General features: G+C 44.5%; 1 protein-coding gene across 2 annotated transcripts in view; it reads left to right on the top strand.

Moving 5' to 3' along the window:
* Positions 1–26906, top strand: part of LOC107190915 (lachesin-like) — a 272876-nt gene that overhangs the window by 202166 nt on the left and 43804 nt on the right. For both annotated transcript variants that reach the window (XM_015579807.1, XM_015579806.1), the window contains exons 4-6: positions 4745–4952; positions 5231–5392; positions 22565–22693. In XM_015579807.1, coding sequence (XP_015435293.1) covers positions 4745–4952; positions 5231–5392; positions 22565–22693 — 499 coding nt within the window. The remainder of the gene's footprint in view (positions 1–4744; positions 4953–5230; positions 5393–22564; positions 22694–26906) is intronic.

Genomic DNA, 26906 nt, shown 5'->3' with positions numbered 1-26906 from the left:
GTGTAAACTCGAGGCCTGGTTATTCTCCTGTCCGTTCAGAGAGACCCGAGTTTCGTCGACTCGTGGATCAAAGCTTCGATATATAGTCCGCCGTTACGTGGGTTTATGGGATTCGATGATAATAATCGTAATAATAGTATCATCGGCCGTTATTCTACCGTTATGCGGTGGTGGAACGACGAGCTGGGGCAAGATTGCTGCTGGTAAACCTGCCCTTAGTAGAGAGTGGAAACTGTTTATGTGATAATGGACAGAAGATAGTAAATAGAGGCTAGATAGTCTTGGACCTTCGAGGCTGATCCGACAGTGTGTTTAAGAAGTTCCAGTTTGTAGAGTATTGTTTAGTAAAATTTTTAGAATCTAGTATCAGTACGTCATTCACGAGACAGAAATTTCGTTTCCCAGGTCCCAGAATCGTTTCTATTAAGAGGAGTGGAGGTCGTTGCAGATTTTGACGGCGACTCAGCGTGGGTCGGTTCTTCAAGCACGTATTTAAATGAGAAATGTATACTCCGCGGCGAGTTTGCGGTGTTAAGATGACGCGTGACTCGGTGCACCTCGCACGTAGCACTGTCAGCGGATAATTACTGTCACTCACCGGCGACACCAGATCATTGTTCACGGAGGAAAATTAGAAATCATCTGGAGAACGTCTTGCTCCGGATCTTAGGTCTCATTAACCCTTTGTCTTACAAATTTCTTGGCGTCTGCAGTCTTACTTTGTTGTCGATAGTTTCCCAGAGACGAAAGGAATTCTGTACTTATGGCAGCTGTACATTTACTCTGAAAGTTACATATTATTACCAGAAATGTGGTATTTCATTTTGACTAAATGTAAACGAATAATGTTCGTGTTTACTGAATCGATTTTGAAATCGTCAAAACGAGTTCGACTCGATTTTATAAGGCAAGGGATTAATGCGTGACGAATCTGAGCTAATCACGATTAAAATGAGAAATCACGCGTCGGTTTAATTGCGTTAATTCGATTCGATTTCAAGGGAAACACACGTGACCGCTACAAAGTGTCGGAAAATCCGAGATCGACACCGTCGAACGACCATCGACTTAATTTCTCGGGTGTTCATGTTCGATAAACGTTTCTCGCGTTCTCCTATTTTTTCTTCCAGTCGTTCAGGCTTTTAACCGGAACGGTTTGATTTTATTTATATTTCTTTCCTTTTTGTTGTTGGAATCTCGTCTCCCCTTATCGGTTCCATGCGCGCCAGTCATTTGGAAGTGAAAAAAAGAGAACTCGATCCAGTCGACAGCCGCCGAGCAGCACACGGGCCGAAGCGCAAAAGTAATCGAGCCGAGCGTACCCGATCTAGATTGCATTGAATCATCCGCGGGGACTGTCAATAGATAGTAAACGCGCGCGAACAGAGTGTACGCAGCTCTTGCTGCTCGATTTTAATTAAATCGAAAGCTGTCGTGTGCCTCGGTATTTTTTGTTTTTTATCGAAATATCTTCAGACGGATTACGAAACAATTTCGGGAGCGACGAGGCTTCTGTTTCGTTGTGATCCACGAATTTTCATACACATAAGTGCCACAGAGATACAGAGAGAATGTGTGTTTTATTTTATTTAAATATTGGGAAAGGACACACATACACACTATTCACACCTTACAGTATTATACACGAAAATCCTACAAAACCTTGTTAATGATTTTATCGTGGACTTAACGTCGGATGGAGATGTAAAAAAAGAAAGTAGAGTAATTATTAAGTTCCCATCTTAATTCGTCTTTCGCTGTCAAATGGATTCAGTGGTAAACGGCGAATGCAATAAAAAGATAAATAGTTAAATTTGCAAATTCTTTAAAATAAAAGTCACGAAGCCTCAGCTAAATTTTCCTACACATGACAGGATAATATAATTTCTTAGGAGAAAAATGTGTCAAATTGACACAAGGGACGTACGAGGGTTAATATAAAATTTACGGATTCTCGCGATTGGCGAAATGAATTCGTCGAGAAATGAAATCGTAACGAAGATCCACGTGGTTCGTTGTTCATCGCGAGAAAAAACCCGTTGCAGCGGAATGGAGCTTTTTTTCCTCCCCCATCGCCCGGTATAAAAGCTTGCGTCGCGGTAGCAGTTAAGCCCGACTTTGTACCGGTGCCAGGGATTTCAATCGAGGCCGCGAGCGGCGCGAGCTTTTCCTCGAGACCGTTTAAAGGCCAATATAGGGCCGTTAGCTACCGGCCTTGCGTCACTCGTTTCCTCTCAATCCTATATTCGATTCGCGGCGTCGCGATCCCTCTCGAACCCTCCTGAATTGTACACAGATCGATTAGGTATCCGGTGTATCGGTTCGTATCATCGGACAAATTAATAATTTTCGGCCGAAAATTTGTCCCTTCTAACGTGATCGATCTGGTGTATCGACGACACTCGACGATCAGAAGCCGATTAATCGCGTTCGGATAAATTATCCCGGAAAGATTCTATCGCGAATCGATTGGATATCCGTGACAGTCGACGGCTGGTCGCCACCGGGAACCGGATATGTGATCCTATCGAGCTTCCGATTCCAGATCAACGCGAACGATACGAATCGAGAGCGATTGACCACGGCGAGCGGGCCGCGATTTCTATTAATTATTTCGCGTGGCAGACATCCAACCGTTTTGGTATTTCGCGGATCGTTTGGGTTAAAATTTCATCGGGTGATTCTGAAAAATCGAATACTTCCTTTGAGTTTCGAGTGTTCATCGAGTCGTTATTTAAATTCCGATTTCCTGTTTCAAATAAATACATATTGCCACGAAATTCATTTTCAAGTGTTTGAAATATTGAAGAAAAGAATATTTTCTTTCTTATAATTAAGTTTAATTTCATTGTAATATGTTCTTATATTTACGTTCGTTAAAATAAATGTTTATTCTTAGCGTTATTATTATAGATAAATAAAGTACAATGAAAAGTTAAATAACAATATAAGTTGTATAAAAAGATTCATGAGAATTAAACGCTTCTATCGAAGGAGTAATCAATTCACGAGCGTAGAAATCACATCGAATGTTTCATCGAGAACGATCGACGGAGATCTCCAGTGAAAACTATCGCACGGTGAAGCTTCGTGAAGCCGCCGCCGGCATAGAGAACGGTGGTCCGGCCGTATTCGAGACGAAGGATTAACCGAGAATTCGACTACGGTTTAATCTTCCCCGATATGACGTTCCTTGGAATACCCGGCAGCTGGTTTGTCCGTGCCCCTTTGATCCTTTCGACAAATTAAATCAACGAATCAGGTCATCTCACGATAAATCCGACCCTCCTCTTGGAGTCAGTCGATACAGCACGTCGAAACAATCGCTGTAGATTGTACTTAGAGACGGAATCTGACCAAGGATGAGTCGTAAACGACAGTCACTTTCTTGCAGGTCATTGAATTCACCTTTGTATCGCCTACAACATAGTATCGTATTAAAACCAATCATCATTGTATAAAATTTAACACAGTAGGTACTTAAAACAACACGTAGTGTCACAGAAAAATTTCAGTGTTACCTTACTATTTTGAAAACTGTAAAATATTGAAATAGTAGCTTGAGGTAACAGATATGTTGTACAAAGATAATTGTTTTAACGTCAATACAACGAATTATCCCAGATGGCAGTTGTTGGTGATTCAGCCTGTATACCAACAGGGTACTTAAAAAAAATTTTCATCATTTATATACAATTAACGTTTGTAGAGAAACAGATTAAGTATAGATATACTCCTACTCTACTATTCGTCAAGAGAACGAAGCGGTATATATCGTTTACACCGTATTCTCATACTTCAGCCTCCCTGTAGCCCGTAGCGAGAACGTAAAGTATCCTCTCGAGCCCGATGAGCCCCGAAAATAGGATCAGCCGCGAGGGTTCAAGTGGGCAGCCCCGCCGCCGCGCTATAATTCATCGGCCGACAAGCTCAAGAGGAGTTGTTATCCGCGTTAGTTCCGCGAGATACGCCGAAACGGAGGAGTAGGGAGGGGAGGAACGGAAGGTAAAAATGAGGAAAAAGTGGCGCTTTCGCGCAACCGAGCGTTCTCGACCGTTGCCAAGGAAATGAAAAAGAAGAAGCGAGACCGACGACTGGGAGGGCAGAGGAATGGAACAGGGAAGAGCGAGGGGGGAGGGGGCAGCAGGCAGTTTAACCCAGAAATCCTCGAAAGTGCATAAGCTTTGTCGTGGAATGAGCTTAGTTAGAGGCTACGTTAACCCGACGGAGCGTAAAATACGGTCGTAATAATGTTTGTTCATAGCATTTCTGATGCGGCCCGGTTCGCGCCGTCTCGTCGCAGCCACTACGACGCCTGGGGTCTCTTTCTCTCTGTTTCGCCGACGGTGCTCGGCCGCTGCTCGTCGGTATATTGTGCTCCGCCACTTGTGGAGCCCGTCCGTCGACTACTCGGTCCATTGACGACGGGGAAATTCGAAGGATTCTACGGCGTAGACGAGCGTCACGTCGATCGCGTATGAACAGTTTCGCGACGGGTCTATTGACAATACGCATCTTACAAAGAAAGAAACGGAAGTGTCCTCCTCCGATTTTCATGAAACTTCGTATGTCTGTTAAGCAGTCAAAAATATACGTATTGTTTTTTATCAGCTGCGACGGTACTTTGAGGGGTGAAATCACTTAGGGTCCATCATTAGGGTCCATTGTAGGACTTTCGAAGACTTGCAGATTTTATTCATTTATATCATACACAATTTTCCAAATGAAATTCTTTTGTCCACAGGTGGCGTGGATCCACGTGGGCCGTCAAATGTTGCTCACTATTCACAAGCACGTGGTCGTGAAAATACCAAGGTTCTCGGTGTCCCACGACAACCAGAAAACTTGGTTGCTGCATATAAACGGCGTGCACCAAGACGACCGAGGTTATTATATGTGCCAAGTGAACACGGTGCCTATGATGAGTCAGGTCGGCTTCCTTCAGGTTGTCGGTGAGCATATTTAATCTTCTTTCGTCGGCTTACATCGAACCGTACCCAACGCGTACAATTATTAAACTTTATGCACCGTAAACGCTAAGTGCCTTAACGGAAATCCTAGCCCCTCCCCCCTCCTCGTCGCCTTAAAAGGATCAATCCTTACGAAAACACTTGCCACAGTCAACTGAAACACGAAAGTTACTTAAAGTATTAACACCAGGGATCACGGAATACTCGGTAATGTTTCCCCTGTTGTAATATTCCTGTTTCTTTCGTGTTCTTGCTTAAAGTGCCGCCGAACATATTGGACGCGCTGTCTACCGATAGCACGGTTGCCGTTCGAGAGAATCAGAACATCACTCTGACGTGCAAAGCGGACGGATATCCGTCGCCGAAATTGATGTGGAAGAGGGAAGACGGACAGGGTATAAGCATCAATCGACACCAGAAAGGTGAGTCCATTGATCTTTTTCAAACTGTATTGTTTCAGGAACGTAGTAACGCGAAGAATCAAGTCTTCGTAGGACAAATTTTTCCATTGAAACGTGCAACGTAACCCTCCATCCGTGTTCCCTATATGTGCACACGAAAAACAATCAAAATCCAAGATTCTCTGAGCTTCTGATTCGTTCCAAAAACTTCAGAATGTCGTATAAAAATCATACCATAGTTCCTTCTTCGTTCTCTTGTCTAATCTCACCAGTGGTTTATGAATTATTCTCATTTGTGAAAATGAACCGAGACTTCAGGAGAGTCAAGCTCTTCGATCCTTTTTTTGTCAGCGTCGATCAAAAGTTTCGAGCGTCTTTGGAAGGGGGCAAGGTGTTCGTGATACAGTTGGAAACGTAACGTGGATGGTAATTTTCGTAGAAGGGACTGTCTCGTTCGTATATACCTACATTTTCCGTCGAAATCGCTCGCCGGTCCCAGGAGCCCCGCATCGATGTCTCGTTCCAGTAATAGATCCCCTCCGACGTTCACCATGCCCGATAGAATCGTCAGATAAACCGACGAATTTTGTTGCGACTCGATGGCGCGGATGTAACGCCCGTTCCATGAACTCGGTCCCCTTCCTCGTTGTTGAACCTTTATAAACGTGTGTGTGCGCGAGGTGTCTCGACAAGAAGGATATTCTTCCAGGAACACCTAAGAAATTCCCCAAAATTGCGACACAGTCTGGTTTTCATTTAAAAAAAAATTTAATATATAAATTTCGTGCAGATGATCATCAAATTTTCCATTCAGAGTCACTAGAGTCGACTGTGAATAAAAATACTACGTTTTCTTAAGTTCGGTATTAGTTTATTTTCGAAAAGTGGGAAATAACCCGCCATTTTGAACACGTCGACCGCCACAGTGGAAAAAGACATACGTAGTCAGACACACTTTTTTCCATCTTTTGAGTCATAAATCGTCGAAAATATATGCGTTTAGTTAACAGAGGCTGTTGGTCTTATTTCGTATTATGCTACGACGTAAATTTTACCAAAAATTTTGTAATGGTACTTAAATAATTTTGCCTCTTCTAAATGAAAGTATTAAAACGAAGGAAGATGTGAAAATTGTTTGAATTTTACACCTGATCAATTCATTACTCATCGGTGCACTTAATGCATCAATATCACAAATAGAAATTCAATCCACAATAGAACGTTCCAGAATACGCAAGGAAAACTTCGTTCTATAAATTCCTTAGACTACTACACCCTTTTCCACCATTCGCAAGAGAGCGTTGTCCCCGGCTGGAGTGCAAGAATTCCCGACTCGGAGCATTCGTATAATTGAAAACAGGGACGCTTCGTGTCCATGCAATCGCGACGAATCTAAATAATCCCGTGTTCAGGAGCGTCCCATGACGGTGATAAACGTTAAAAGCGACGGACAGACGACGTTCGATTTCCGGTGATTAAGCCCGAAGTCGAGCGTCGAGCGTTGAATCGTCGGGAATCAACCGTTCGGTCCGTTCTGTGTCTCTCCGTCCGTCTGTGTGCGTCTGTAATCAATTCGAGGCAAAGAGAAACCACGAGGGTAGGAAAATAACTCCGTGGACACCGACGTTGAAGCCCTCGTTCCCGTTCCTTTTGTCCCGTCCACCGACCGTGATCGATTTTACACGTGAAACAATAAACCCGGCGACAGCGTTTCCGGTAATTTCCCTAATGCCGCGGGACACGTAAATCCATTCGTCCTCGGCGTATTATTAGTAATGCAGTAATTACTCGTTTGCATGTCCGCCGTCTACCTCGTCTGTCCCGTTTACGTGACTGTCGAATAAAACGGCGGCTTCTCGTTACATTGTTCGAACAACGGGAGCGAGAGAACGTTCCACGGTGTCGCGTCCTTTGTGACGGTCGTGCTCGTGGTGGGGAGAGCAAAAACGGATCTAATCCGCAACCGTGTCGCGGAATTGTTGGTGTAATCTCGATTGAAAGGACCCTCTTAATCTGGTTCTATAACTAATTCTGCTTTGCGAGCATGAGCTTCGGTCTGCTCGTTATACGCGACGCTCGAACGGTCCACAGGATTCTTCGTGAAAACGGTACTGGTTCGTTCTGTTCTCGGTCTAATGAATCGCGTTCGTTAATCTGGGTGAGTTAAATATGAAAAAAATAATAAGAAATATTGATTCATCTAGTTTTAATGACTGAATAGTATGTCTCTGTTCTTTACCATGGTAACTGCAATAGTTCGTTGTAACCCACGTTTATACTATCCAGCGCCGGATCAAGGGTGATCTAGGGGGGCTGTATAATTATGGGAAATAATTGCGGGAATAATTTAGGTGCTCGAATTAAAATTAACACCCTGTGCACGAAAATGCGAATAATACCGCGTTTAAGAAGCATTGTTCAGCGGTTAAGATCCACGAAAAATTTATCGTCGGGAAAGCGTGGGTCGGAACGGCCATGGGGGATATTGTACATATTTTATTTCGCCGACATCCTTTCGCGATATCAGACGGCGTAATTCCCGGTAATATCTGTCGTTTGTAGCACGGTATTCTCGCGATCTCGCATGCCGGGCGTCCATTTTTAAAGAGCAGCCGTGCAGTCGGCGCACGCAGTGCCGCCGGACGATTCTTCGTTTACCGCAATCCATACATTAGCTCGATACGAATTCAACGAATCGCCGATGTTTCCACTCCCATCCCTTCGCCACGCCGCAATATGAGGAATGCGGTTGCGTTTTCTGCATATTTCATGCGCCACTTTTGCCTCGGTGTCCGGCAATTATTTACACTGGTGGAACGCTCGTAGGCGATTCTAAACACTCCTAGAAACCGTAAAAAGAAAAGGCATTCCATTCAGATTGACGCGAACGATAGCAAGTTTTTCTTAGATTTTATTACTGGAAAATGAAAGTTGTGATCTTTATGGAACGAAGGAGGAGAATGATGTAACTACTGGCCATAATTATGGGACCACAGTTCATGATTGATGAACTGTCGTACATTCTTTTACGATGTAATAAAAGTTCATGCAACCCATAAGTGACGATTCTGTCTGAAAAATATCCTTCTAGACGAGAATAATCCTTTCGAATCGTAAACCACCGAAATTAATACTTCATTATTCAGAGGATCCTGCTCCCTTCCGAATGAACCATAGAATATGTTAATGGGTTTAAAACGCGAGGAGGGAAATTACTGGCGACTAATAGGATTTTCAAGCGGGAAAGGTCATATTTCGATTCCTGGACGGAAGAAACGCGTGCTTGAATTAAATATAAAGAATTCTCGAAGATTCGCATGACGTTACCCTTTTTCACCGAGTCGATGATAAAGTTCGAATCGTTACGTGGGGACAACGTACGCAGGACCAACCGGAAAATTCCCAGCGGTTGCAGTCGGCCGGGTGATAAAGAACGATAAACTGTTATAAGTCCTCCCCCGTCGGCGGATTATTAGGAATGCAATTAGCCGCTCGCGCGACTCCACACTCTCCACCATTACCATTTCACATTACCGTTTCTCGGTCTGCGCGATCCACCTTCTGGCCGACGGACAAAAATAACCTGACGGGTATCGTATCGATTTCCCTTTAATTGAAATTTTACGTTGCTGTCCGACGGAATTGTCCGAATCGTGTCGGAAGATATATACAGAGGAAGATAGTATTGATGGTATAAAGACGTAATCGCTTCTGCAGAAGTTAGTCGAAGGCGTGCACTAATGTTGTTTCATTCAAGACTTCTTCGTTTTCGATGAAATAGAATTTAGAAAATCGTTAAATGTACACTACCGACCAAAAGTATGGGACCAGAGTTTATGTTCGATGACACGACAATTTAGTATTTAGTTACGATATAGAAAAAGTTACGGAATCGGTACAAATTCAAATCATTTACTCATTACTATTAAAGATTTTTCTCTTTCTTTAATTATCAGATCTGGTCCCATACTTTTATGGGTACTTCACGTTCAACGTCTCTGTTTCTCTTTTAATTCGTCTACTTGAAAAGTTAAGCCCCATTTGTATCCAAATAAATACATTCTATTTATTTTAGTAATTTAAGTAACATTGATAAAAAGATACACTTTTAGTAACCAAAAATGAGACAATATATTTTACATAATGGCGATTAACGTGATACTTTATAAAGTGGATTACAGTCAACATGTGTCAGATGAATGTTTTATAGTAAGTCAGATAATTCAGTACGAAATTTCGTTAACGTTATTAATTATCCCGTACTTCACCTAAACAATACGTTTACGGGTGAAATTATTTCCCCTGGAAAATCTGTAAACCTAACTCGGTCCAAAGCTTCCCACTCCGCGAAGTCTTGATGCAAATCAGAGGAAGTTCGGAATTCCAGAGGCCCCGTATTATCTCGTGATCCGCATCGTTATCGACTTTACACGCCGAGGTTTAAGCTTCGATGCTTGCGTTGAAATTGCACGCGTGCTCGTCCCGCGAGAAAATTCCCGATGGGTTTGGCGTGTGCTGGTTAATGCAATGAACTGCGATAAACTACACCGTTTCCTCCTCCTCCTCCTCCTCTCTCTCTGTCCCGTTCCCTTTCATTGCCGTATTATTAATAATGCGGTTGCGTGTTCGCGCGTACGTGACTGTTGCCAGCGTGCGCAGCATTTTCTCGGTTACGCTCGCGCGTATGGTGGACAAACGAGGCCATGAATCGAGAAATTTTCATATCTAGTTAAATCCAAAACCAATTGGAAAAGAAAGATTATATAGTCCTGTTTCGTCATTGGGTACAGGGTTGACGATTTCTAAACATTTCCAGTCTACCAAAAAGAAATAATTAATTCTGGATAGCGAGGAAAAGTGAAAGATTGGACAGTGTATTTCAGTTGGGCGGGGAATGAAAGTGTCCATACGCGAGAAAATATAATACCTGATAAACGATGAAAACGGAGTAAAACGCGCCAAACGGTCAATTATGCAACCAAAATCGCGTTTTGTTTCGGGAAATACGAGTACAGCCGGTGTAAAGCTCGCGGAAAAGAGGAAATATACAGAAGGAGGATTAACCGAGTCAGATTTGCAGGAAGAAAACGAACCGAGGGAAGCCACGGTGGAAGGCTTTTTGCTCCAGCTGTATGCTTCTTAAATATTGTAGAGATTAATCAACTCGAAGCGGGCCGCGGGCGCAGTGCTACGCCACTCGCGTAACGTGGCCGCCTGTCAGTGGCGAGGCGTCTATGGTGGGGGGGGAACGTTGGGCGGAGCCAAGCGTGGAACCAGTGGCGGCGGCACGAGAATTATGCGTACACGTGAGACGCGTCCATGAAATATTCACGGGACACTAAAGATCCACGACGATTTCTGAATAAGATTAAACGGAATTCTCCAAGGATATTCCACGATAAATCCACTTTGCACGAGTACATTCTTCCCATTAATCATTAAATATCTAATTGACACCATTTTTACGGCAACGGTAACCTACACATTTTAGTTTCCTAGGATCAAACTAAATAATCGAAGTTTAACCCTGTAACGCTTAGACATATATATATATACGTCGTATCTTGGTAATTTCAAGTCGTAAATATCGATATTAAACACCTCTTGCGGGGAAACAAATATTTCTCGCGATTAGTTAACTCAAAAATGGTCCCAATACGTACATCTCATCTGTATTTTCACAACAAAACCACTGGAAATATAACATATAACGTATACGTCACACGGGGCATTAAAAGATTACGAAATAGAACAGAAGAAGACAAAGATAACAGAAGGAGGACAAAAGCTGAATGGCATTGAGTGATTAAACTTCAGAATTTCCATATCGATGACCCAAAAAGACTCGATATTTCGCGATGTTCGTTCGGCCACGTGGAAAAGGCTCGTCGCTCGAACCTTTTACAATGTTCTAAACGTCCAACATAATCTACTTAGAAGTTTAATGTCCCGGTCGGCTCGAAGTACGCGGAGCAATTCCGCGGCCAAGTTGACCCATTTTCAAGGGGGGAAGACCTCCGAGGACTCTGTGTCATCATAAAACTAGATGGATTAAAAGCAGTCACCGGTATAGATCCTCCACCTCCGCCCTCAGCCTGGAGGAACCTGGCGCGCGTGTGTCTGGACATCGGAGAGCATCCGAGTGTCAGGATGTCCCAGGTGGCACGGACATTAGCTCGCAGGCGGACGTGCACGTGAACCCGACCGCCGTGTTAGGCTGACGGAGCTGCTGTGGTTTCGCTCTGCGGGGCCGGGTGTCCTTCCAAAGGGCGCAACTTGTATTCACCGAAAAGCCCGATGACGTTTTACGTGTCTCGTTCGCCTCCGAAACATGCCCGTTGAATTTTCAATCCTCTTATCATTGCGAAAGTTCAGCAATTCGCTCGGGTACTTCTCGACTGGGGCGCGCCTATGACTCTGCCGTGAAACCCGGAATTCTAGTGTCTCTTGATCTTTGTTTTTCTGGAAAACATGGTCTAAACTGGACACGATCTGTTTATGGTATTCCATCACTGTCAGAGTCATATAATTGAAACTATACAGTAAATTATCGATAAGTGCTCGAAAGCTTGTTAGCGTTGGGTGTTTTGACGTTATCCCCGGCACTGGGCGGATGACGTCTGAACATTTAGTAACGAAGAGCCTTCGAACACTCATTAATAATTTACTGGTATAAATGGGAAATTTGACGGTATACGGTCCTGGAAGGTGAGGATAAATTGGGTGGATAACGTGAGGAAAATTTAACCTAATATTAATTCTACGACTCACTGTTAAATAACCCATTAGATAACATTGTGCAACAACAACAAGAAATAAAACGTACCCAACAGAAATAAAGCTACTTTCATTTTTTAAATAAAAATCCACAAACTTTTACTTCAGTTCAGATCATTAAGGGTTGCTAGCTTTCTGCATAATTAATTCTGCATATAAAACCTGCTACGATCAAAGCAACATTGTCATCTCGCAGCTTGCGAGAGACACGGGTCCAGTGTTAATGCACGCGCAAAACCCCGTGGGCGCTTCTAAAACCGAAGATAAATTCGACGATCGGCCATCGACAAGCAAAGTTACGTAGTCCGTGTCGGTGGTGGGGAAGGAAAAAACTCTCTCCTTTCGTCGACGCGGGACCACGATGAAAAAGGGGATCCGGAAGATGGGAAAAAGCTCGTAACTTCGCTCCAGCCGTGGCGTGGCCGCGCAGAGGAGGCCGATTGCCCTCGCCGGATTATCGGAAATTCAACGTCATCCTGTTTCGTGCAAGTAAACACCGTTCAACTGAATCTTCCATCTGGAAGATTACGTTCGGATCGGGATCTGATCGTCGCTTGGAATTCGGAGCTCGGCTGCGCACGAATCCCAGCCGGGTCTGGCGGAACCGTTGCCGATCCTAGAACCCACTTCCGGATAATACAGGAAGCCGTATCTTCGCGGAGAGAGGAAACGTTGCGGAGCGACGACCGCTATTCCGTGGAATTAACCGAATGACACCGGCCTGGGCCGTCTTTGCCCTGGATTTTCGGACAGACCGTAAACAGGAAGTGGGGGGGAAGGCAGTGTTTTATCGGACGGAAGCAACGATGCTCGCGATGTTTGTTCGTATTACGCGACGGAAGAGGTTACTTCGAGAGAGACGGAAACAGAAAAATTTCGTTCTACATTTTCGACTTAATATAGCATGTCGAATAAATTCCTGCCCGCTTGTAACACCCGTCCTGAACCACCTGGTAGAGTGGATTACTAATTGGTCGAAATGACTAATTTATGAAATTACTAATTAACGAAATTATTAATTGATGAAATTTCCAATCGATGGAACTACTCATTGGTGATTTTACTACGAAAAAAGAAGAAAATAATAAGTGTCGCGGAACAATAGATACATTCTATATTCCTTCTCTTTTAACAACTAAAGAGTTCATTTATACAACGCGCAAAAACGACGTCGTCGGTAAATAGGAGTTTGAAGAGAACGAACTTATGTAAAATTCGTTTTTCGAGACCGAGGACACGGCAGGATTTTCCGCCAGGATGAATCGCTACGCGCTCGGAATAAAGAACCTTTCCCTCCAGAGTCTTCGAGTCGCGTATTCTTTTCTCCCGGCACGTTAATTTCTGCTAATTAAAGCGTCCCGCGTTTCCGTCCCCGAAAAAACGTGACGCGCCGTCGGCCAAGGAGAAACGTAAATACAGGAGGAAAAAGGGCGTGAAAGAGAAGTCACGGAAGGAAGTTGTGAAAAAATCGTCTGACCCGTTTGCCACGAGCTTTTTTATGGCCGGACCGTCAAAGCTCGAGCCGAGACGCGGCGATGAATGAAGACACAGCCTTGACTGTGCGATTCTGTCTCTTTCCAACGAGATCGCTCCCCCATCGAATTGGGAACCCTTTCAACTTTGTCCGTTAAATCCGTCTTTGCCCGGGACGCTTCGCTCGCCGCTGTCAACAGATTTACCTCGGATCCAGCTGTAAAGCACCCGCTGAGAGCTGCTCACGCGAAAAAGCACCGCGGGGCGCGCGTTATTCCCGGAAATTTCGACTTTTCCTGCGACATCCTGTTAACACAATTTTCTAGGGATAGACCTGAGTACGAGAGATTATCCACGAAACGAACGAAACGTGGATAACATCCGAATTTTACAAATCCCAACTTGTACGACACAAGTCTAATGTTTTCGAACAATTTTTTTAGTATGGTGAGGGCTCCCGATATATTGCCACGTATAGGGCCACTGTATTTTGATGAATTGTTTTCTGTAAGATTGTATACGTTTGTTGGTAGCGAAATGTGAATTTCTTGTTTGACGACTGCTCTGACCAGTGGAGGTATTTGGACCATCATCGATAGACTCGTCCCTCTTCGGCCTGAATTGCCACTTGTCCTGTAGTACTCGCTAGGGTGGGCTTTCCGTAAAACCCTCTGCTCGCCTTAGATTTCTCTCGATAGATCCCACGTCCTAGTAGAAAATGTCTTCTTGTACGTGACGCTCTCGGCGGTTTTATTGTACGGTTTGCTGCCAGTACCTGAACGACTGTGGCTCGGTTAAGCGGAAAATCTTTTTGATGTAATACGAACCAGGATGTTTCGCTGTCAGTACTTAAAATGATACGAAATCTAAAAGGTGGATACAAACTTGCAATAAATATGGAGGGGATTCGCATAGATTAAAGTTTGTTAAATAGCTTTATAGATCACTAGATTGCATCGTTAACGTGTTAATTGCCACAGTGAAAAAGTCCGAAAGTAGCCAGACACACTTTATTTCCATTTCCAAGTCATAAATCGTCGAAAATATATGCGTTTAATTAATACAGCCTGTTGGTCTTGTTTTAAACAGTACAGCGATATTAATTTTACGGAAAAACGTTGCGACGGTATCTAAATAATCCAGTCTCTTTGCAATGTACGTGTCACTCATATTTGAGTGACGTGGCAATCAAAATGTTAAAGTGTGCGTAAAGTCACATTATTTTCATCGTAGCAATTCTGCGAACAGTGCACGGTAACGTGTATTTTTCCTTTCAATACACCTGTCTGTATGCATGGCCAATGAAACTGGATAATTACCAGACAATGTAATCCAGTATAATCGACTCATCGTTCCCGAATTGAAAGGGACAAAAACACGAAATAGCGTAGGCGAGCGGGTCGTAAACGTGTCGAGTCGTCCCTATTCGACGGGGGATAGAACAAAGACGACAGATTAAGGTGCACGGTGGAACGATCGATTCGCAAGTCGGCAGAAACTCGAACGTATTCTGAATCGAATCTAATTTCCACGGGGCCATTAGCGGACGCCTGCGAACGCGCGCGGCCGATAGAGTCCGTGGGCTCCCGCACTCGAAACTTCGACTTCTCTCGTGGAGCCGCATAAAGTACCGGTGTACGGTCCGTCGTTCCTGTGCTCGGGTTGCCACTTTGACGACGGAGGGCCCGACGACGTGGAAATCCGTCCGATACGTAACGAACGCCGTCCTATACATACCTAATAACGTTCGATGCAACCCACGGATGGAATTTCGCACATCCTCCTTCCCGCCGCAAGTTACTGGATCGTTAAAAGTTAGGAAACCCTACGTCGAGACGGCAGGTGTAACCGAGCTGGGACGGCTCGGATGCTCGTTGCACGACGCGACACCGTCGAGAAACTGTCAATTTACGGGGATGTCGACCAGCGAACCCAAGTTTGCCACGTGGAAAATAATAATCGTGCATGTAACGTTATGTAAAGCATTTACTGTGTATACTTCGGGGACTGTGGTGCTCGATAAAACGATATTCTAGCAGACGTTCACGACTGATTGATATTTAACCCCTTAACATCGAGACGTTGACGTTTTATTTTAATAATACGCGAACAAATATGTACGTTCAATAGGAACGTGTCATATGATTGTTCCGATCGAATCAGAATTTCCTGAGGTCAGAGGGTCCCAGGGAGTCGTGTTGAAACTAAGGTTTACGTCAAAGGGCCATAGTTTCGTCGAACGAGAGAGTGGAACGCGGTCAATCGGCGGCAAGACCGATGATTAATCGGTCCGCGAGTTACACGGGGAACGGTTTATAACCATCGACGAGGCTAAATGACGCTTTGACTGTCCCGCAACGTGCCCTAATACGCTCGACTGTTTCACCAGTAGCCGGTATGTCCGCCATAGCTGCTGCGTGAGTAATTGCCGTGTTATCTTACATCTCCGCGACCACTCTCGAAACTTGCGACCAGTGAATTAAGGGGGAATGAAAGAACTTTTGTTTGCGTTTAAATGGGTTCAGAGTAAACGGCCCGTTACCATCCAGTCGCATTAATTACCGCGGATTTCCATGTTTCCCTTCGCCCTTCATCCGGAAACACGGACAGAGTCGACCTGCAACGCGTGGTATTTAATTTTAATGGGAAAATTAAGGTCACCACGCGAACTTCGAGAGCCTGCGTCGATACTCGGAACAACGTTTGAAACGTGTGTTTAAAATTCATGAGAAAACCTGATCGTTCTCTCGTTTCTGATTCGGTTCGGTTGGCGGGAAATAAATGGTCGTTCAAATATGTCGAACTTACCGTTTTGTCTACTGTCATTGCGGAATGCTTAGACGTTGTTTAATTGGTGTTCAAGATGACGATGATTAGAGACGACTGTAGTCTCTAGAATTTACTTTATTGTTAATAATGTCCCAAGAAGGATTTCTAAAACCAGAACTGAAACACTCCAAACTCGCGTTTTTCGCAAACCCCCTCGCATTCACAAACCACAAGCACACACACACGAAATTCATAAAACATCGCGAGCTCACGCGTAGTCCGACCCAATGGTATCCTCATAATGCAGAACCATGAATATTTGACTATTGCGAAAAGTCTGCTCGTTCTTCGCCAAATATCGTCCGTGGGTCGCGCTGGAAAAACGGCTGGTTGATCCAGCGCGCGCCACCCCTCTCGATCCCCCCACGGAAACGATCCATTTAAAAAATGAAAAGTAACAGCCGGCACGCGTGCAAACACGCACACATACGCAGACATACGCTGCGTTTGAGCGGGGACACGCGGGATTAATCCGGTCGCGGGCAATATCTATAATATGTACTTCATTCTATTTATTGCGCTTCGTGTATATTTACGCATAAATACCGATGCATCGCTGAGCAAGGGGTGGTGGATCGTGTCAATATTGTACCGGTAGTGGCCTGGCGTCGGGACGCGCCTCGCAATATCGCGACCGCTATTCATGCGGCGTAATTAAATGTCGCGTAATGATTGACGAAACGCTTGTTGGGACCCCGGGCTACGTTGTCAAACTGGTTCCAAACAGTAAAAACCTACTCGACTCTTTTTTTTTTTCATGATTTTTCAAGGTCACCTTCAATTTTTTGCAAAAACACCTATAATTTTTTTACTTTCGATCGGACTGCTAATAACAGAGTAATCTCTACTGATCCCGATTCGTGGTTCACCCTGTATATAGCGAAACGTATGACGACACACTAGAGGGGATCGTCTTTCATCGAACGTCCCCCAGGATTGAGCGGGCCGATTGAAAAGGAGGCTAATTCGTTCGTGTTTCGAGCGGACAGTTTCGCGTCCAATTAGCTGGTCGGCCAATCAGCCACGCGTCGTCGGTTTCGGCGTGCTTTGCACTCCGCAGAGAGACGCCGACGCGACGGAGCCTCGTATCGAAATATCATCCCCGATTAATCGCGCCTGAAACAGAAAATATCCGCTGGCTGGTTTCTAAACGACAGACGGAAACACGATCCCTTAACCAAACCCTCTGGCGGTGGTGGTCGCGTGTTCGAGTCCCAGGCACGACGAAATCCGAGGGAATTGTTATCGTTGAACGGGACACGGCTTAATAGGTAGAATAATCAATATTTGTGGATACGACCGAAATTTCTGGTCCCTCCGCGTGGCGACGCTTATGATGTTGATTCAACGTGCACGATATTGTCTGGCAAACATAAGCGGCACCAGATATTCGATTGCTCTTTCGTCGCGCTGTTTATTTAATTGCCGGGGCTGGCTGCCGACAAATTTGCAGTTCGATCACTTTATTCCCGTGTACGCGCGCGCCTGTTTGCTGGACGACCGCTGTTAGGACTCGTGGTTCGTTGGTTGGGACTTTGTTCGTCGGTTGGAGCGACGGTGGATCACTTTTGACCCATGTTTGTACCTTCGATGAAGCGAATCTAAATGGTATGTAGTTGTAGAATTTTTGTCTGGTGATCCGATGAGTAGTGGGAATTTTCTTTGTTGTTTGTGGAACGGTACTTGGATGTTGGTATTGAAAGGTTGGTATAGAAGGTGGCGAGATTTTGTAGAAAATGAGGGAACCTTTGTAGGTAGAAATTGGTAGTTTTAATTACGGTTTTGTACTTCACCTTCTTCGAAGGATTGAAATTCTAAAATTGGCAATCAAGAAGAAAACGGAAGTTGAGCTCTTTTAGTAAATATTGCTAATATAATAATAAATATAATTGGTTTCACTCCTTTATCCTATTAAAACAATCACTTCTATCATCAAGTATCTAGATTTAAACAGACTTCAGAAACATTTATGGCACGAAACTACTAGAAAATTAAACAACTCCAGAGTAACGACAATAAGCAAAACTTGTATTCGTTATTCATTCATCGAATAATCGTTGGAAGCAAACTGATACGAGCCTTTCCGTTAGGAGAATCGCAGCGACGTGGTACACGTTCATTTTGCTATCGCTTCATCCGCCATTAATGTATTCGTCTATCGGTAGCAGTAGTGTTGAGGCAACGACCGGTTCAAAGCTCGGGATGCAAATCGATACATCGAACCGATCGCCGCTAATAGCCCCGTTCCGAAAGGAGAGTTTTCAGGTTGAAATTTTTTCCGCTGCATAACGGGCCGACTCTCTGACTGAAACTTCATTACCGTGTGTGGCATCAGCATGTCGCGCGAAAGAATATCGCTGCTCTCGAACTCTGTTCGAGTTCGTTTTAACACAGTTTTCGTAAAATAATGCAATTTCTGGCCAGGATCGCGTGCAACTGTGTGTGTGTGTGTGTGTGTGTGTGTCCAGGAAAAAGAATGAACGCGAGGCCGGACGTTGTCGATACCCGTTTTACATGTCACTCGAGCCATTACCCTTCGTTAAATAGAATTTCGTTCGAGTTGGACCTCGTGCCCGACCATCGACGCACCTCTTTCACTGACTATGGACGAAGACGCGTATTAAATATTAATTGCTGACAGTTGATTTATCCCTGGTTAGGTTCGTTCAAATAGAATTTCGTTTACAATTCGACAGTCTTCATCCTTCCCGTAGTACACCGAAGTACATAGTCTGTAACACCAAAAAAGAAATTCACCTTTCAATTGTACAAACTAAAAAAACGTCCTCGGAGTCTGGAATGTACCGCTACTTCGAATTCGACGAAAGTTCTCATGCCGCTGCGTTTCTTTTTATTCGAGCACGGGAACAGAGAGTGACGGAGGGTCGCGGAATGCGAAAAGTAACACGGAGAGGTTTCGTCGTCGAACGTTATCGCGAAGCGTCCCCGAAATTCAGACGGTCTCTCAATAATTCGTGGGCATCGATCGGTTGGCTGCCTTGGCGGCAGCGAACGCTGACGTTCCACCGAGTGTCGTCGTGTCGTACACGTGGAAAGGCAGTTTGGCAGGGCGTGTGTCTCGTGAAAGAAACATTGTTCGCCTACCATCACCCCCCCTCAACCGCCTGTCTAATGGCCGAGGGGTTAATCACGACTAGGAGGCGAGTAAAGCCGGAATAAACCCCGCGGTAAAGATTTATGAACGCGTCGTGAAAAGAGGAGATTGCCGGTCCGTGAGCGCGATTCCATCTGTCCGCCAGGGATTCTCGTCTGGCCAGCGATTGTTTTCGAAAGGACATTGGTCTACAGGAGATCCAGGACCACGAGCAAACCGAATATTCAAGGTACGAGTCGTTCGTCATTCGTGATGGAGGATCCTTTTGGAGAAGTTGGATTAAACAGGCCTTGAAGTGAACTTGATTGATTAGTGGCGTTTTGCTTTTTCTTTTTTAATTTTAGTTGGATTAATAACCTCGAATGAACCAGAGCAGAATTTAAGAGACATGTATCATTATTAGAGTCCAATGTATTGAAGCTTGGACGATCCTCGTTGAGGAATTGTGATTTCCAAGAACAGAAAGCAGCAAGTACTATCGTTTTTTAATTTCTTAATTCAATTATATAGAATGCAGAGGATACTTTGGGGTTGATTTGAATTGAGATTTGGGATTGTCTTGGATGGGCTGTTCTTGTTACGAACTCTAATAGTTATACTGCCACGTCATCCAAATATGGGTTATGTTTGCAAAGAGGCTGGGTTATTCAAATATCGTGACATAATTTCTTCGTAAAATTAATATCGCAATATAATTGAAAACTAGACAAACAGCCTCTGTTAACTTAAACGCATATATTTTCAACGATTTACGACCTAAAAAACGATGTGAAGTGTGTCTGGTTATGTACGACTTTTTTCACTGTGGACAGTCGACGTGTTAAGCTCGTTAGTAATCAAGTGACTCCACAGAAGTAATAACCTTGACTTTTTCGACGAAGATAGTGGAGGAAAGAAGCGAGTCATGAGTTGACTTCATATAAAATTGAAGCGACCCAGGACGAAGATTTATGGTCGGTAACAAGCTGCATCAGTGAAGCTAGATATTGTTGGTGTCCTCCCGGAAAGGACCTTCTTCTTCCTGCTTAATTTATCGACTTCCTTCGCCCCTCTAATTAATTATTTTCACGGATAAACGTCGGGATATACCGAACTCTCGCTATCCACGCCCCACGTGATAATCCCTGCGGAAATATTTTTTCAACCGCTTTCATCGTTATCCCGCGCGAATGAAACGGAGACACCGGCGAAATGTATTCTAATAATATTTGATGTTTGAACTGGGGAAAAGTACAATCTCTTTACTTTCGTGAAGCTGGGAAAGCTCCGAGTAGAAAGAGCAGGTGCCTGGTCAGACACCCCGTATCCAATACTCTTCGCGAGACGACTAGAGGCAATTTGCCTCGACTGTTATTAAAATATTTACTGGAATTTCATGAACGTGTTCCACTAATTGCATACGACCAAAAAGTACAATACATATTTTTACGCCGTATTCACAATTATAATTGAGTGAAGTTCATTATTTTCTTATGAAATGGAGCTATTATATTTCTTCAGAATATTGCAGTGCAGTGCAATTATTTCTCGAGAAATACCATGACCGAAAGATACCATAAGGAAAACAAACTCGAAGCTTATTACAGTATTTATTCGAATCTCGTGAACCCGCCTCTCCAATATCAACGAAGATAACCATTCGAATGTCTGCGTAGTCAATTATTCTCGAAGAACTACAGGTGTTCCCAGTATCCAGACGATAACGAAAACAATCATTCCTCGAGATCGGAAGACCTCCTCGAAGAAAAAAGCCACTAGTAAATTCTTCCCGGATTCCATTCCGCGTCCTCCCTTAATGAACGCGTTTCCCTCCGAACAAAGAGCTCATTAATTAAACCGTGTTCCCCTCTGAATACATATTTATGAAACGAAGACTAATTTCCGTCCTGGAATGCAATTAAACTTATTACCAATATCGCGCCGTTCGAGGAAAAACGTTGAACGCCGGCACGATGTCAACGGTAACGGCGCGCAAGCAACGAACGACGTCGGTGTTCGAGCTAACGAACGGGAACGAAGGGATAAAACGAGAGCCCGTCCAGTTTTTATTCGTCGGCCGCGAGAGAGACGCGCCTGGCTGGCAGAGGAATCCATTTTCTCGGCAGCTGCGACGACAACGACGGTAATAATAGTAACACCGATGATAATAATTACGAGCCCTCTTATTACGCTGGTATCAGCTTTCTTCTCCCCTCTTTCTTTCACCCTCGATTCCACCCCTAAAAATTCTACGAACTTCCTCCCGTTCGAACAGATCGAAAGGAAGCCCCCCTTCGCTCGTAAATCGCCGATCGAGGCCGATTTACCGGGCGTTAATGCCAACTGGAATCAAAATCGAGCGAGCAAGCCTCGGCTGACGAATCGGCCTTGCAAGGCGTTTCGGAATCGCGGCCACCGATGGTTTTCACAGCGATTTCGGGGATGAAAGGCGAGCTAACGACGCGGAACAGCCAACGACACTTCTGATATTCCCGAACGAGCACGGATGAAGGTCATTTTTTCTTTTCCCGGCACTTTTACCATCGCGGTCCGGCCAGAGAACTTTTCCATCGTGGGAAGTAGTCTGGACGGTGTTAGGTAACGAAACGTGTATACTCGACGCGTTTTGGTCTATTAGTTTTCGAGTGTCTCCACTTAATATTTCACATATATCATTAGGAGCCTGTCTACATCTTGCAGAACCCCGTTATTTCCCTACTCAGAGCATAGTAATAATAATAGTGAACTAAAAAAATTCACCCGATAGATTGATACGATCCACGCTCGCCTGTTTCCCCTATTCACGATTTCGACCTCCGTGTTTTTTTAGAACCCACCAGGAAAAAAGAGGGATTTCATTTAATCCGAGAAAGTATCGCCGATAAAACCTTAGTCTCTTCGGAGGATTCTGTTTATACGTTTATATCCGCCGCAAGTGAGCAGTTTGTTCCGTTGCGGCGTTGCGTTTGCACGATCGACAGAGGGTCAGGATCGATCAATCTCTCTGCTTTCGGTTTCAGTGCCCATGTACACCGGCGAGCAACTAAACCTGACGAAGATCACGCGCAACGAGATGGGCGCGTACCTTTGCATCGCGACGAACGGTGTCCCGCCAACGGTCAGCAAGAGGATCACCGTGGACGTTGAATGTGAGTGAAAAAATCGATCTGAATGGATCTCGAGACATTATCAATTCCGTGCGTGTAACCGACGACAAGCCTTACGTATCGCGTTTCCTATAGAAACCGATACCTACGTCTTGCATTTTTAATTTCTCGTTACCGCGATATGCTCCTGTCGCGTTGCCCCATATATCGAAGAATAAGATCGAGGGAACGAGTTGCATAGAAAGAAATATACGAGAAAGTAAGTTAATACAAATTTAAAGGAACATGAAATAGGTACCATCGGCCGGGATCGAAACACGGATTATTCGGGGCCAAGTATTGTTTAAATTTCATTTCACGAATTGCAACCGTCGGTGTGCATCGTCTGACGAGAGGAATATGGGGGTGGGGCGTCAGGCAGATGCGCCGTTAGGAAAACCCGAGGGAAATACCCCGGTAGCTCCGCGGCGCGCTTCGAAGTCCCGGTCCCCGACGCTTCTGGTCATTTCTCCCTTTTATGCGTTCCATTCGTTCGTGTCAGTTGGCGCGAGACCGTGTGCGTACCATGGAAGCAACGGGATGCCACGGGACAGGTCGACGGTGTCCTTTGAATATTTAGAAGAGAGCCGGGCATATTTTATTTAGACCGGCAAGAAAACACTGCCTTCCGCCATTGGCCCTCGAAACACTCGCTCGGCTACTTTTGTTTTATCCCATCCTCCCCTCCCTCTCTTCGCTGACTCGCGACGCCTCTGAATAATTTTTATCTCTTTCCGAGGGCCGTGACTCTTCTGACGTTTGTTTTCGTGTTCTCCTGAACATGGGAATCGCACGTGGAATTCCGGTTGCTCGCCGATGACCGTAATTTTATTCACGAGTAAGAATCCGTCGGCCTTACCGAAGAGAGAGAGAAGGGGAATCGAATTATCCCCTAACTAAAACCGCCAGGCTGCTCGTTTCTTCCGAACGATTTGTCTAGGGTCGGCTGCCCATCAGGCTGGAATATTCTCCTCCTGGCCCTTAAATCCTGGCTGCACGGAGCAGATTGGATACTTTTGCTTCGTGTGTTCCGTTCGTACCACTTTGTGCTCCTTTGTTCAACATGTCGCGAAAAAAAGAAAGGAAAAACGACTCCGCCTGGGCCTTTGAATCGCAAACTTGATCGGGACTCGCGATCGGTTTGTCTACAGGGGAAGATCGTGGTCCAGGATATTGTAAATTTATAGAACTTTTGGTACATGGGAAGTAGGTATTTCTTCGTGAGTATTCTTTTGTAACGACCAAACTCAAGGTATTCCATCGTCTGATATCAATGGTCGTAATGTTTGAAGATACACTACTGGTTAAAAGTATGGGACCAGCTCTGATAATTAAATAAAGAGGAAAATATTATTCTACGAAGATATGGTAACAGTAATTTGTTAAAACTTGGAAATGAATTAGACATGTACTGATTTCGTGGGTTTTATTACATCGTAACAGAATAATGAGTTACTGTCCCATCAATCGTGAACTCTGGTTCCATACTTTTGGCCGGTGGTGTACGTTATTACGTTAAGGAGAGATAAAAGTGTAGTATAGATTCTTTAAAGAAAAGGGAAGCAAACGTAGGATTACCGTAGATAGCCCACGGACAGATATATTCGATCAACGCAGCTTTGGCCCGTCTCCTCCAGGATTACAGAAGTCCTTTCGTCTCGGTTGACGCGCCCCAAGACCCTCCAGAGGGACATTATACAAATTCTTGCCAAGCTTGGACAGGCTAAAGTGACAGAATAAACGATTCGACCATTCCCAGGAATATCCTATTCATTGAATCTCTGTACTGGTGTTTCCCACAGCACGCATAATTCTGTATAAAACTTCGAAGAAATCGATAGTAAATTCGAATTGGCTTCGCTGGGCGGTGTCCTTTTCAATCCCGAAGATAAATGATTATTCTCGATTATTCCTTTCGATTATTAAATACACGAGGATAACCTTCCCGTAGGATTGAATCGAATAATCGTAGCTGGAATTAATTAATTAACCATGCTGATAGGAGCAACCGTAATCTATTGACGAGGGGATGCCGATGCAAGGGAGATGAGGGTCGTAATTCAACGCGTCTACGCGCGGGAGTGTTCGTCAGGAACGTTGATGGACTGTGTCCAATTTAACGGGTCGACCATTGGCGTTCAGTTCCACCCACTTCCACCGCGGGTGACAACGAGACTCCTCAAAATGTCCAATTAATTTTGTCCTTCAAATATGCTGTATCCAAAGTCGAAGATGACGGGTTGGTTAACGTGTCTGGCCATTGCTGGTTACTTCTACTAGCTGCCATCATTTCCTCTAATAGTCGTATCTATATATCACCAATAATGATAGTTACACTAAAACTAGAGAAACTACGCACATAGTAGTTTCAAGAAATTTATTCAAACATTTATCAATTATAGCTACACATAACTTGTAAAATAACTCTTAATCCACGAACGACAGTGGTGTCTGAAATGATCACAGGATAATTCGAAGACACGAACAATCTGTCAGCGTGTTCAGATTAGCTCAACTACAGCTGATAACTATAAAGAGGTCAGGCAGAAGGGTCGGTCGAGGATGAAGGAGATCAGACTTTCGGAGGGACGTGGATAGAGTCGACGGTGGGAAATCAAGAGAAGTATGCGTTAATTAGGGTCAGTGCCGGCAATTTGTGGATTTGTGGGAAGCCTGATGCATACCGCCGATGGCTGCCCTCGAGTACAGTTGCAGTACCGCCGCGCTCCCTATTATTCGTCTATGGTTAACCCGTTCGTTTGCCGGCAGTTTCGTTCTCGGGCAGAGCCTACGGAACCGACGAATTTTTCGGCGATTAATTATCGCGTCTCCACCCACCTAGTTCCCATTAATGCACCGATGTGTCGTTAACCCCTTAGGCTTTATAACATGTATGTATCCTCTTGACGAAATTTCGCTGGCATTAATATTTAACATTCAGAATAATTGTGCGCTTGCGATAGGAGTTTCTTTTGTGTCTGGGTGATTATAAACCCTCATCTGTCCCTTGTGTCAATTTGACACAGTTACTTCCCAAGAAATGACGTTATTTTGTCATGTCTAGTTAAATTTAGCTGAGGCTTTGTGATTTTTGCTTCAAAGAATTTGCAAATTTATCTATTTATCCCTTCATTCTACCACTGGGTCTATTTGACACCGAGGGACAATTTAAGTTGGGAAAATGTGGGACACGGATTAGGGTTAACAACAAAGTAATAATGGAAATTCCACTCGTCAAGAAAATCGAAAAGGAGTTAATTAGCCCAGAACGATTTATCTACAACACTCCTTCCAGATCTAACTATATCCTTCGATGGCAGACTCGTTAGTAGTGTTCTTTGTGGAACAAAAAAAAAATTCGTGGATTGCGTTTTCATCAGCCCAGAGATCATCCAATTCGAATTTAGACCCGGTGATTGCTACGGTGTACGTACGCTCTCTAATCCAGGGAGCACTGGTCTGGCCGCGGCAAAGTTTCCACGGAGTTCTGTTTATTCCGGTCGAATTAAACTGCAGACGCCGCGCGGGTTATTTTCCACGGCGCGAGCTATCCAGGGGACGGTATTTACATTTGATCAATTCCAGGCGAACGAGAGGACCTACCGCCCCTCCCTCTCCTGGTTAGAAAGAAACTTCCTACGGTGTAGAAAGTTTTTCACCTGGAACCCCCTGCCTCGCGACCCCGATACAACGAAACCCGCTACATTTGGGTCGCGGTCGAGTCGGAAAATTGTCCCAAAGCAACGGTATTTCCCGACCGGGGAACAGGATGGAAACGGAATGATCGTGCGATTATGTTAAACGTATCTGCGTTATTGTGCCCCGACAACTCCTCGTTTCGTTCCCCGACACACCTTTGCGTCGACCATTCGAATTCGTGATGCGTAGTAATGGAAGATACCCGAACAATTCGATACTTTTGTACTTTCAACACTGGTGCATTTTGGAATAAAAAAACTGAATATTAACCCCTTCGCACCGTTAGACGAGATATCTCGTCCACCGGTGCGTAGGGGTTAATTGGAAGAACATCTCGAGCTTCCACGAGTATATAACAGCAACCATAGAAATTAATTATGACACAACTCGCTAAAATAATTATATCTGACAAAGATAAATCGCCAGGTAATAAGTATACAGGCTACGTCGTAAACGTTACCTTCGATCTAATCGCGATTACGAGATTGATCGATCGTCCTTTCAAGCCGTAACCCAT

Source organism: Dufourea novaeangliae, unplaced genomic scaffold, assembly GCF_001272555.1.
Source record: "Dufourea novaeangliae isolate 0120121106 unplaced genomic scaffold, ASM127255v1 scaffold208, whole genome shotgun sequence".
NCBI lineage: Eukaryota > Metazoa > Arthropoda > Insecta > Hymenoptera > Halictidae > Dufourea > Dufourea novaeangliae.
This window is presented reverse-complemented; position numbering and strand designations above follow the sequence as displayed.